At 38.6% G+C, this 13,658-nt stretch overlaps 1 protein-coding gene across 6 annotated transcripts in view; it reads right to left on the reverse strand.

Annotated features, from left to right (window-relative positions):
* ANKS1B (ankyrin repeat and sterile alpha motif domain containing 1B) overlaps window positions 1–13,658 on the reverse strand; it is a 396,936-nt gene that overhangs the window by 193,589 nt on the left and 189,689 nt on the right. For all 6 annotated transcript variants that reach the window (XM_060777255.2, XM_067469140.1, XM_067469138.1 and 3 more), the window contains one exon: window positions 1,797–1,895. In XM_060777255.2, the coding sequence (XP_060633238.2) occupies window positions 1,797–1,895 (99 nt within the window). The remainder of the gene's footprint in view (window positions 1–1,796; window positions 1,896–13,658) is intronic.

Below are 13,658 nucleotides of genomic sequence, written 5' to 3' on the forward strand. Positions count from 1 at the left end.
ACATAGTATTTATTCATTTCTCCAAAGCAAAGTAGAGTTGGTTGAAGTGGATATATTCTTGAGGCAAGAAAAAATAATTTATAGTGTCTCTGGATATGGCATTCTTTTAGTTTTTCTTTTAGTCACATCTTTTATATCAGAATACTTCATTGGACATCTAGGCAAGAGGATTTTTTTATCAGTAAAATAAAAGATGGGAGAAAATGTGATCCAATTTTATCAGTAAAATAAAAGATGGGAGAAAATGTGACCAGCAGTGATACAGAGTGGCGCAGGATTTATTTTTTATTTTTTACAAAATATGCTTTTGGGATTCACTTTTGGGAAAAGCTGAGTCAGAATCATATAACAGCTTATGTTTAATCAGTGTTAACAGAATTCACAGTGCAGTATAATTAGGACTTCCTCCCTCCCTTCAGTAAATTTCCTCTAGAACTCATCAGCCGAACAGGTTAACACTTGGAAAACAATGCATCTTTAAAACAAGTGGTTATTCAGCAATAGACCTTTATTTACGTTCGATGTGTTCTCTCATGAATACCCAAACAACAAAACTCATGATGAAAAGATTGTTGGTAAATATTTTGAAAGCCACATATCCAAGAACATTCTCGGGGTCATGGAGAAGATTTGCCAAGGCCAAGAGAGATATTATTTTGGAGGCGTTTTTGTGGTTCTTTACAAAGACCTCTGCGGGAGACTCAGGTGAGGAAAATGACAGGTTTGGGACAGAGATCAATAGTGTACAAGGAACTTGGAAAAGGGCACTTGTTGTGATAGCCTCATTTGTCTCCCTCCCATTCAGAGTCCTGGCTAAATATGTATCTCCTCAGCTTTTTTAGTAGCAAATTTGGGTTCCTTGAAATATCTATCCATTTATTTATTAAGATATTATTTATTGTATACCATACCGTTTAAAACATTGTAAAATTAGAAACAAAAAAATTACAATCAAGTAATAAAACAGTAACAAAGTAATGACACAATAATCATGAAACTCACAAAGGTAACTGTGGGTAATATACAACTAGTTCAGAAAATATATATCTATAAAGGGTTTTTCCATAACATTTTGGAATCCACTAGAAGCTAGAGGTAATCCAATGTTTCAGACAGTCCATACTGTTTGAGAATGGTATCTACACATATACACAGTGCAACATTAAAAACCCAGCCATAAAAATATGTGATTCTTTTAGTGATGTAGAAATTCCTATTCATAGCAACTACTACAAGAAATCTTTAGTTGATGTCATTTCATCAAACATTGCCTAAACTAGATTTTAGAATCACTATAAAAAAAAAACCCTTCTCATTGGGGAGTGAAGACTGTGTTGATAAATAACACAGATTCCCAAATAGAAATATTTTGTGGGTTATATCAATATGCTACTAAACAGATTTTGTTGTATTATGAAGGACACAGAAAAAAGTAAACTTATGTGTTATAAGAACACAATTTGATTGCTTAAAAACGCACAACTATATGAAGATCACGAAAGCAGCATCAAAAACATTGTATCATATTATCAGCTTATGAAATTTCCCCTAGGGGTTTTATATTTTACTGTTGTTTCTCCTCTTATGTGAAATGTTGCTAGAAAAAAAATCACTAGTATGAATTATACATTACATATTTTAAAAGGGCTAAACATCATGTTGGAAACAGTGATGCCCAAAAGAACATTTCTGCTTAGACATGAAAGATATTTTTATTTACAAAGAAAGAGAATGAGAACAAGAGGGAAGGTTCTTAGAACAATGGACTCTGGATAAGAAAAACAAGAACACAATACCTTTGGAAGGAGCTGGATTGCCTGTAAAATTCTTTGTCTGTGTCCAGAATTAAGTATTCCAATTTCCAAGAGATCTTGATCCTCCATAACATTGCTTCCCTAAAACAAGAAGCAGAAGATATTGCTAGTTTTTTTTAAAAGGTCATAATATTGCATTAGTACTTTGCTTAAAGAAAGTATCTGAAATACAGATGTCATTCTTAAAAAAGACACAGAATCTGACTTAACTGCTCTTAATCAAGGCTATATTGAGACACAATGATTTCAAGCAGAATGCTCTAAATATGACTAATCAACCCCACAGTCACACTTATTTGCTGGGTTAGAAAATCTGAAAGTTAACATCATTATTAGATATGTAGTATTAATGTTTATTTAAAATGTATTTCAGTTGTTTGAAAAGTCAAAGAAATCAACTGTTTATAGTTCACAATTCTTCTCTCTCCAAAAGTGCTTCATGAACAACTTGTAATGGTGGAAGAGTAATAATGTCCCCTGGGCAACATCCTTGCTGACAGCCAATTACCTCACACCAGAAGTGACTTGCAGTTTCTCAAGTCGCTCCTGACATGACCAAAAAAAAAGGCCTGGCAATCATTTATCACTTCTCAATCGGCTAAAAGTATGTACAATATGTACAAATATTAAAATACATTAAAAAACAATTTAAATCAAAACAACTAATTTTAAACAATAGGTCCACAGAAGCCAAATCAATCAACCCTAATTTTAAGAACCAAAGACCAACTGAAATAGTATGATTTGAACTGTCCAGCAAAGGAGCTAACCTGACCTTCCTTGTGAGAGAGTTACATGCGGAGTGCTGCTGCTGAGAAAGCTGCCACATGTACTTGCCAGACTAGCCTTCTGGGTGAAGAAAAGTGCAAATGGTCACCTTCAGAGGATCTCAGATTTCAGGCAGGCTCCTTTGCTGAACGCTGCTGTGCAGTCCAGCAAAACTAACAGGGATTAAATTTTCCTGATGAATTTCCGATGCACATCATTTACCATGACAGCCAAGATTGTTTCTATCCCAAAATCAGAACTGAACACAGCTCGGCATGAATTCAGGCAATCTATTTCATCCAAGAAAGCCTGCAGTTGTGGTGTTACCAAAAGACCTATAGTTATCTTGGGTGCTGGGGTTCAGTGAAGGTCTCCTGTACACTGGACCCCAGCACAGGATTTTTCTGAGCAGCATTACAACCTCTATTACCTAAGTGGTCTGTCCTCCTTTCGCAGTTCTAATCAGGAAGGACGGACAAAGGTCTAATACACAAGTGGATGGCTTCACTTCCCTAGGCAACGTGTTCATATATCACATTGAACAAATTGAAACTCATCCACCAAAATAGGACAAGCATGTACCTCAATTATTTCCACAGAGTCTACTTTCAAGGTGGAGTTCAGGTCAGAATGGATCTGAGCAATTATGTCTGCAAAAGTTTTGGCAAATTCATCACAGTTCATTTCTAAGGCCTTCTCCTCAGCAGTCTGAGGTATAGAATGTAATAGCCCCTTTACTAAATGAAGCTACTATACCTGACAAGAATTTGCCAAGGTAATAGGGACAGGGAAGAATAATTTATTTATGGCTCTCATTCTGTTCAATAAACTTTGAAATGAATCAAAACTCATATATGATTATATTCATTCTAAGTCTGCCACTGTCACTCTACTCTGACTTATTGCCCTAAGTTTTTCAGAAAACAAGGAGCCTAAACTTGTGGCCAAAATAAAATAAAATAAAAATTGGGGCAGGAGGTGGGGGAATTGAAACAATTTATTTAGCAAATCATGAAGAGTAGGTCCATGACACAAAATAATTTAAATTCTATTATTCCTTCTATATTTTATATAGACTTAATTAAAACACATTTCTATTTTAGCTACAAAGTTTCAAATCTTAAATAATGGAAAATAGCTCTTAATTGGTAATTTAGTGGTTACAAAAGAATACCAAAATGCCTGTTGGAAACACTTCAAAACTATGTCAATACACTTTGACAGAAACCAGGCTCCATCGATAAACTTCCATGGAATGCAAATCCAGCCAGTCTTTCTTGCCCTATTGTGCTTCTTATGTATGTTTTTCAAATGTTTAAAAGTTGAAAACAACCTTACATCTGTATCTGTTGACACTGGCAATGTGGCAAAAATCTGAAAAAAAATTCTTCACATTCAGAAAAAAAACTGTTTATCGCAGACAAGATATGCTTCCAGAACATTTGATGGTTTTTCTGCATGTATAATCTTTTTTGATTTTCTACACCACAGGTCAAACTCTTTCATCAGTGTGTCTTGAAAGCATTCATTGTAAAGTTCTGTGCACTTGTTCAAGTTGAATTGGTGTTGGTGAGGTTGTTGCTTTTAACAATTCTGCCTTGAACAGATGCAAGAAATCCTAACCTCCACCCATAGACTCCACCACTGATCTTGCTGCATCTAAAACAGCTAAAAGAATGTGTGCAGCTTGGGAAGAAGCCTTACTGTTGTATAGAGGACTCTCTTTTAGTTCTTCAAGTGTTCTCACCACCACACTGTACAGTTCAACAAAATGTAAAACTGCATCATGTCACTCAACCCAGTGGGTTTCACAAAGCAACAACCAGTTGTTTGCACTTGATTCAGGAACACAGTGTTTCCTGAATAAGTTCCAATCTGATGGATGATGCTCGGAAGAAACTGCCCACAGGTTATATTGTTCCTTGACAGTTTCTGACAGGTGGAATGCTGCAAGGCTTTACTAAGATTTAGTGAGTGATTTAGTTCATTTTCTATTTGAAGACTAGTATACTGGGCATACATAGCTGCAGTTCTGAAATAATTTTGCAGGCCAGTTTCTCATGATCTGGCACAAGATCTCAGCAAGAACCTGAAATTACCATCATTGTGCAAAGGTTCTTCACAGGTAATAGGTCCTGAAACATTGCTTCCTCTTAAAGCCAGTTCTTGTTGGCCACAAAGGACAATAGTTTCCATAATTGGCAGATGTTTATTTCTGTTTTCTTCTGCTTTCTTCTTATTTCCTTTATTATGATAACGGGTTACATCAAGACGATTTCTACTGTCAATTAGCAAGAAGCTTTCAGCCAAGCATAAGTTGTTCTGATAGTACTCTATGCTTTCAGTGTCCACTGAAGACTTGTATTCATCTTTCTGTCACACAAATGGTTTAGCAACCAATGCACTAAGCTTCTGATGACCACCAAATTTCTCCTCAAAACATCACACTGTACTTACAGAGTGCACCTTGTACATGAAATGAGTAAGCTAACCAGGGAAATCCGTTTAATCATTTGGGTTGAAAGATGCCTCTTCTTAGCCACAGGAAATACATATCTTGGCAATGGAGTCCATGGATTTTGCACTAATTGAGCATTCACTTGGTCAATAGAAACAGTCTTGTTCATACAAAGTCCAAGGTCTAACAATGACACAACTTTTTGTCTTTGCTCCTATTCCATGGTTTCTTTGGCAGGTCTTGGGTTAGATGAACCAGTGGTAGACACCTCAGTTTCTTCAGTTTTCACCTGCAATCCAGGTGCGCATGTTTTGGGGTCTTCATCAGTACCAGCTGCTGCCATGGTTCTCAACCCTTCTGCCTTCTTGGTCTCCAATATTTGCCTCTTTCTTTCTTTCTTTCTTTCTTTCTTTGCTATGAACTCAAAAGTATTTAATTGCTTTTATAGCCATTTAGGCATCTTCTGAAGTCAGTTGGATGAAAAGAAACACTAACAGCAACTAGCCAGGCATTAAGTCTCAGAACAGTAGCCCACAGCTGCGTTCATGCCTTCCTTTTATACCCCAGTAGGAGAAGCAAGAAGGTGGACACAAGAGAGCTCTTAAAGGAGGAAGAGCAAGAGAGCAGTGGCATGACTACTTTCAGGTATGTTTTATACAATTTCTGTTAAAGATAATTATATGGAGTAAAAACAAATGAAGCTACATAATAAAATCTATAACTGTGTTCAATTTTCACCAAAACATGTTGATTAGAATCAGTGATACAGCATTTTGAAAGATCTCTTATACATATATTGGAATATCTAAAAATCAAGATCTATGACCCTCACATATTACATTTTAGAAACTACATAAAAATCCCTCTCATCTGGTGCCTAAAAAGGTAGGTAGTCCCCTGACATTAAGTCCAGTCATGTCTGACTCTGGGGTGTGATGCTCGTCTCCATTTCTAAGCCGAAGAGCCAACGTTGTCCGTAGGCACCTCCAAGGTCATGTGGCCGGCATGACTACATGGAGCGCCGTTACCTTCCCGCTGGAGCGGTACCTATTGATCTACTCACATTTGCATGTTTTCGAACTGCTAGGTTGGCAGAAGCTAGGGCTGACAGCGGAAGCTCACGCCGCTCCCCGGAATCGAACCTGCGACCTTTCGATCAACAAGCTCAGCAGCTCAGTGCTTTAACCCACTGCGCCACCGGGGGCTCCTCATCTGGTGCCTAGTTATTTAAAAATACTTGACTGTTGAATAAACATCCATGACATCAAAACACAGTCATTACTACTATGTCGGCTATTGCTGCTATTGTAATATATCCGGGGAGAAAGGTATGTAATGATAGTGTGAATAAATTATCAAAATTGGTTGAGATCGGGCTTGCAGTTCTGGAGAACTCTAATTTTTGCTTCTCATAGACTCAGCATGGGAATTTGGTTAACTAGTTAAAATTCATGAGTAAACCAGGTGGTTTTTTGACCTGAAAATTTTCAGGGAGGGAGGTTAAACCTGTAATCCTGCCACCCCTCCCTCCCGAGTTATGAGTTTGGCCTGGATCCATGTACAAATAAAGTCCTACAAAATGATCATATTCTAAATATACAACTGTTCAAACCTCACATTCGCTGCCTGTTAATTTTTACTTAGTTTCTTCTCGTTTTACACATTACTATATATGCTGTAAAAATGATAAATAAGTATCGGCCTTTCTTAGAGTTACTCAAGGATGTCCCCTTGGTCAGCACCATTAAAATGTTCATCTAATTAATAAATCTCTGTCAGCCATTCTTCTGACAAGATAGCTGTTTTTCCCCCCATCTCAGGGCATAGATTATTCTTGCTGCAGTAATATATTGTAGTAGTCTCCATTTTTGCTTTCTAGTTGATTGTCCTGCATCCCAGAAAATAAACCTCTGGTTTCAAAATGATTTCAACAACTTCTAACATCATATGTATTTGAGTCCACCATTTATGATAAAATGTCTCAAGAACATTTAAAATCATTACTCAAAGTAAATTTCAGACTCTCTATATCCAAACATTCTCCTATTGTGTTGGAATCACAGACACCTTAAAGGGCCAGACTCAAAAGTGGCTTCAATACAGAGTTTATTAAAACAAAGGAAAAAGGACGCAGAGGCACTTAAATGCAGTGCACTGGTCAAAACTCAAGAAACAACCAGTCCTGGTTCAAAAAGGTTAACAGGAATATAATCCAGCTTAGTTGGATAAAAGAAACGAATCAAACAAAGCGTTTTGAGGTAAAACAAAAGGCACAGTACACAACTGGTGAACAAAAGGAGGAGCTGCAGGAAGAGAAGCATCGTCAGTCCAGGACTGAAGTGGGAGGAATCCAAAACAGCGCAGCTCCAGAGTCCGCATAAGCAGCGTCTTTAGCCAAGGTCCAGGAAGGGAAAAGTCCACACTCACGAGAAGCCATTCCGGGTCAATAACATGCAAATGATCAGGAGATCAAAACTGCAGATCCCAAACCAACGCCGAACACGAAACTGGCAGCAGCAAGTCACACATCACCCAAAACACACACACCAACACCTTGCCTTCTGCAAGGACCCCTCACCCCTGAACCCACTTTTATTTACAATTCATCATCAGAAGATGAACTGATGACCACCCCATCGTTATCCCCCGTGGCTACTTCCAGCTCTTCATGTGAGCCACCTTGTCTTCCCCTCCAAGTCCTCCATCTCCTGTCAAGACTTAGATCCCCCAAGACTCAGTAGGATCTCCTGATTGCCAGTCTTCACCCCCAGAGAAAAGTATCACTAGTTGTTGGCTTCTCACAAATAGCTTGCACTTCTCTTATCTTAGTCCAATCCATGGTGTCTCCTTCTTCTCCTTCACTCATTGACCCATCATCCCCAAATAATCCTTCAAATGACTCCTCATCTGTAGGCTCTGCAAATATGTCCCAGATCCTCTTTCTCTGCTGCTCATCATCAGATTCCTGTTCCTGAGTAACCCTTTTCCCCTTCTGGCACCCATACTCATTGACCCATCATCCCCAGAGAATCCCTCAAACAACTCCTCATCTGTGGGTGCTGTAAGTATGTCCCAGATCCTCTTTCTCTGCTGCTCATCATCAGATTCCTGCTCCCGAGTAACCCTTTCCCCCCTTCTGGCACCCACACTACTGTTTGTAATGTTACTCACAGGCACTACTACAACACATTGTGCCAAATGAATGTGTATACCTATATTTGGTGCCTATTTAACCATGTACTTGTTTTTTCCTCATTTAATATTTTAACAGCAGCCTGTACATTTTTGCAATCAAATGGTTATCCCCAGAATGGAACAAATTTTCAAATTCTTTATGCAAAGTAGTAGTAGTAGTAGTAGTAAAGGTAAGGTAAAGGTAGTCCCCTGACATTAAGTCGAGTCATGCCTGACTCTGGGGTGTGGTGCTCATCTCCATTTCTAAGCCGAAGAGCCAGCGTTGTCCGTAGACGCCTCCAAGGTCATGTGGCTGGCATGACTGCATGGAGCGCCGTTACCTTCCCGCCGGAGCGGTACCTATTGATCTACTCACATTTGCATGTTTTCGAACTGCTAGGTTGGCAGAAGCTAGGGCTGACAGCGGAAGCTCACGCCGCTCCCCGGAATCGAACCTGCGACCTTTCGATCAACAAGCTCAGCAGCTCAGTGCTTTAACCCACTGCGCCACTGGGGGCTCCAGTAGTAGTAGTAGTTAATTTTTCTACCCTGCCTCCATCTCCCCAAAGGGACTCGGGGCGGCTTACATGGGGCCAAGCCTAGGCAAAATACAATTAAAAAGAACACCACAATGACATCTCTGAATAAAATCTATTCTTATATTTATTCCACACTTGCAATAGTGATCTCCTTATTGTTAAAATTTGAATCTGGGTTTATTTTATCATACCATAGATTGGCATGTATCCCAAATTTCAGACCATTTTCCTTTAAATGCAATAATCTTTTGTTTCTCAAGGTTACCCAATCCTTCATGTCAAACAACAAGCATAATAATCTATTTTCAAATTAGGGAGACATTTTCCTCTTCTCCTATTATCTTGTAATACCTGACACCAGTTTGAAGCCACTTCTTTCCATGGGATAAAATTGTTCTTCCCCAAAACTTATATGATACAAGAGACAGTCCTCCACGTTAAAACCATTTATTTTCATGGGATCATATTGTTCTGCCCCAAAGAAAGAAAGTGCTTCAAGTTATTCCATGGGATAATATTGTTCTGCATCAAACCCCATATGATAAAAGAGGGTGTTGACAGTTGGGCTATGAAACAGGATGGGAAATGTGATGAGGTTCATTGCCAGAGTTCCCTTCTTTCAGGACACTTCTGCCTCTTTTCAACCAAGGAGGGCTATGCATGATGGCCGGAATTAGTTTAACTCATGTGATGAGCTCAGTGCCTCTCCATGCTTAAAAAGAGGCCAATGAGGTTAATGTTGTTTCTCTCCCCTTTAATTTTATCCAAATGGTTTCAACTTGTTTTCTTTGCTCTAATTCATGTACACAAGTTTAACATATAATGTTATTCCTCTATCCCTTCTCCTTTCCTCTTTTATTTAAAGTTATGGTCCTTCATTACTACATTCTATTCCTGTTTCCCAAGCCGCAAAGACTGAGGCTCCTTCCATGCAGCTGCATAAAATCCACATTGAACTATATTATATAGCTGTGTGGACTCTGATAATTTAGTTCAAAGCAGATATTGTGCATAATCTACCTTGATATTCTGGGTTATATGGCTGGGTAGAAGGGGTCTATAGCAGCAGTTACATAGAGCTAGTGACCAGCTCTGTTCCCATATGCTCAAGGAGTGCTCAAAGCCCCCAAAGGAAAACAAACAAACAAATGAGTAAACACTTGAAGAGCAAGTATGACTGCTACTTAAAACCTGATATCTACATGAAAAATCTTCAGCATCTCATGGGTCTCAGAGAAAGACAGCATTCAGTTTTTTAGGACATTAGAAGTTTTGTACATAGCTCAGCAGAAAATATTAAATACTGTTAAGCATTAAAGAATAACATGCCCTCAATTACAGCTGTATTAAAACCCTTGGGGTTGTGTTGTAAGCCCAGAGTTAGGATATATTAGGAAATGAGAAGAAATTAAGAGTCCTTCTATTGACTGGGGAATTCTGAAATACGTGATTCCCACCTTCTTTCACCTTTGAACCACATCAGAATGCCCCTTTTACTTAATATGAGCATTAGTTTCACTATCTTGAATGGTATAAACACTAAAATATATACGAATACAAGAGGTGCAAAGAAATGTAATATTAATCCAGTTAATTTCAGAGAAATTAAGGAAAACTTTTAGATCTTGATTTCTGCAAATACAATTTTTAGAAAGAAAAGAAGTGTCTTTGGGACACTGATAAATCAGATCTGAATGACTGTATTGTGCATGTAATAGGCAGAAAAATACCACATTTGTAAATCAATATATTATGCAAAAACCCCAGTCTCTCCAAATTTAAAATTCATTTTGTTCTGTAGTTATGGCGATAGCTGTGCAGGTACAGCTGTAACAGGAGCTCTAATTTTGTTTCCTTTGCATTGAACATTTGTTGTAGTCCTAAGTTTCAGGGACTCTGCAGATAGGTGGCTTCTTTTGGCTGCAATCATAGGGCAAGCCATCTGTCAATTATAGTTTCCTGGTCCCGACCCCTTTTGGGGTTTTGGAGGGAATAGGAGCCATTTTGGGTTAGTCCACGCAGAGAAGCCTTTCATACAGGACATAAAACCAGGAGCTTCGTCGAAAAGCTTCGTCTTTTACGGCTTGGCCGGGAGATATACAGTCCCACAGCTTGGCTGGGGATATACAGCCTCATAGCTTGGCCAGAGAGATGCAGTCTCAGAACAGCTCTTTTGCTGAGGATTTTACAGTTCCTTTGCTGAGGGAATCCGGTCCCACAGCACTTCAGCCAGCCATCACTAAAACCTGAACACCTTCTTTTCCCCTGGAAGTCTACAAAGCTCTGCTTGGTAAGGGTCACTCGCGGTAGCCAGAAGCAGTTGGTACCGGGTGTAGGGGTTCCACGCCAACAGAGGCAAAGACTGCCCAGATAAGAGGTTAAGGATTTCCCCATTAGTTAAAATACAGTTATGAATATAGTGCCTGTCCCCTGTGGACAAGATTGAGAGAGCCAATAGACTATTAAGAAAGCCTTAAAGTACTTGTGTGATTTCAATAATAAAGAACTTTGTTGAACCTTTAAGCAATCTAAAGACTCTGTTTAAGGAAATCAAAAGGCCTTTAATCTGAGGCAGCCCCAGCATCCCGTTGGGCACACAGAATTTATGTCCTGTCTACAGTCTTATGTACAGGCCCAGCGTGCGACAGCACAATAGCATCATCAGGCATTGCAGCAGCTGCCTAAATTCCTAACCATACCAATAAGAAAGAACTAAAGGGTTTGCAGGGAAAGTTAGAGTGTTACACAGGCGTGCAGATTAAGGCTTCATTTTTTTACATTTTCATTTGAGTTTTCTTTTGCTTTTTAGTTAGGGTATGTGGAATTTCCACAAGAAAAGTAGGAAACTTCTCTTCCTGCTCTTTATCTAGACCGGGAAAAGGTTCTCCCTTTCTCCAGAACTATGGAAGGTTCTACACAACTCATACAACCCATCTTGGAAGTAGATTAAAACAAAACAGTTTCACTGTGCAGCATCTACACAAATATCCCAGAAACCGGTTTGAGTTTGGGATGGTGGCCACAGTATCCATTGACTGCAGATCGGAACTGAACCCAAGGAGTGCACTGATGCACATTTGGGATCAGCTCTGTTTTGCTTGGAACATACTCTGATTGGCCGCTGTGCATTAACTGACTTGTTCTGGAACTTTATGGTGAGATTTCTAATGCAGTGTTTCTGGCTTGATTCTCTATATAGCATGATTTGGGTGTGGACGTTTGTGGCTACTCTGGCTTTGAATTGGATTGTAGTGTCTGTGAAGAACTGATCTATACTTCTACATAAGTTCTTTGTTCCTTATATTTTCCAAATACAATACTCTTTAGAGAATTCTGTTAGTACATCAACATTTTATTTAGTCTTCTATTTTGGGGATGATCTAAGAAGGCAAGAACAGCTTTGCTGTACCAGACCAACTGCATGTCAGAGGCTTATGGGAAGCCTGTTGATAGAATAAGTGCAATTACATTGGCTGATACGGGAGGTGACAATTACTTATCCTTTCTTGTACCTTCATGAATTTATCTAATCCCTCTTTAATGATGCCCAAGTTAGCAACTATTATTATATCATGTGGTGGTTAATTGGGCAGCTTAGATATGACTGTGTAAAGAAGTATTTCTTTTTATCTGAATCTCTCTTCAGTTTCAGTCGATGAGCCAGGATTGTAATATAATGAGAGAGATATAATATAGTACATCTATATTATGTCTCAATTTACTCATCTTACATCAGCCCCAAACAATGCAAACTGTCTTCATGGAATACAGATTCCTGAACATCTTTTCCACCAACTATTCCTGTGGCCAGAATTCTGCACAATATTCAATATATAATCACACCATAAATTTGTAAAATGGAAAAATTACATTGGCATTTATTTTCTGGGCCCAATTCAAGGTGCAGGTTTTGACCTACAAAACCCTAAACGGTTTGGGACCCGCCTACCTGTGCGACTGCATTTCCGTCTATGAACCCACGCAACCTCTTCAATCTTCCGGAGAGGCCCTTCATCACAATTGTGACTTGTGGTGATGAGAGGGCCTTCTCTGTGGTGGCCCCTCGGCTCTGGAATTTGCTCCCCAGAGCTATTAGGCAAGCCCCCACCTTGGAAATTTTTAGGAGGAGCCTGAAAACTTGGCTGTTCCAAGTGCCTTCAGTGACTGAATGTATGATAATCCCTGACCAAACTCTGCATAAAATGTCATCAGAAGCACTTTATTCTCTGGTTTGTGCAATGAATTCCTACCTTATCCCCCGGATCCCCTTCCTGATATTTTACACTCCCCTATCTCCCAGTGTTTTAAAATGTTAATCTTTGAATTGGCCCTGCCCACTGTGATCATTTTAGTGGTTTAATGTTTTGATTTTATATTGTTGTGCTGCTTATTTACATTGGTTTTGTATTTTATGTTATTTTATTTTCTGATTTTCCGTTGTGTTTTTGTGTTATATTGTGTTTTCTGTATTGATGGGCGTGGCCTCATGTAAGCCGCCCTGAGTCCCTTTTGGGGAGATGGTCGTGGGGTATAAATAAAGGTTATTATTATTATTATTATTATTATTATTATTATTATTATTTCCGATTAGAAATGCAGAATTTCTGAAAAAAATTGAAGCCATGGGAAATGTTTTTCTGGATTTTTTTTCTCAAAATGGAAATGTTCTGAAATATTGAAAATGCAATATTAACACAATTCACAGATTAATAATCATTTTGACACTTTAGGAACATTAAATACGTCACTTGCAAATTGGTCTGGCAAAAGATTATTAAGATTGATACATTAAAAATATAATTTTACAGAATGTAATTACCAACTGAACTTATCTTTAAAAATATTTATTCCTATGAACAGAGCTAAAAGGTCTTAAACTGTTTTGTTGCTGTTTTTGTTTTTATT

The sequence above is a fragment of the Anolis sagrei genome, chromosome 5 (genome assembly GCF_037176765.1).
Source record: "Anolis sagrei isolate rAnoSag1 chromosome 5, rAnoSag1.mat, whole genome shotgun sequence".
Classification (NCBI taxonomy): Eukaryota; Metazoa; Chordata; class Lepidosauria; order Squamata; family Dactyloidae; genus Anolis; species Anolis sagrei.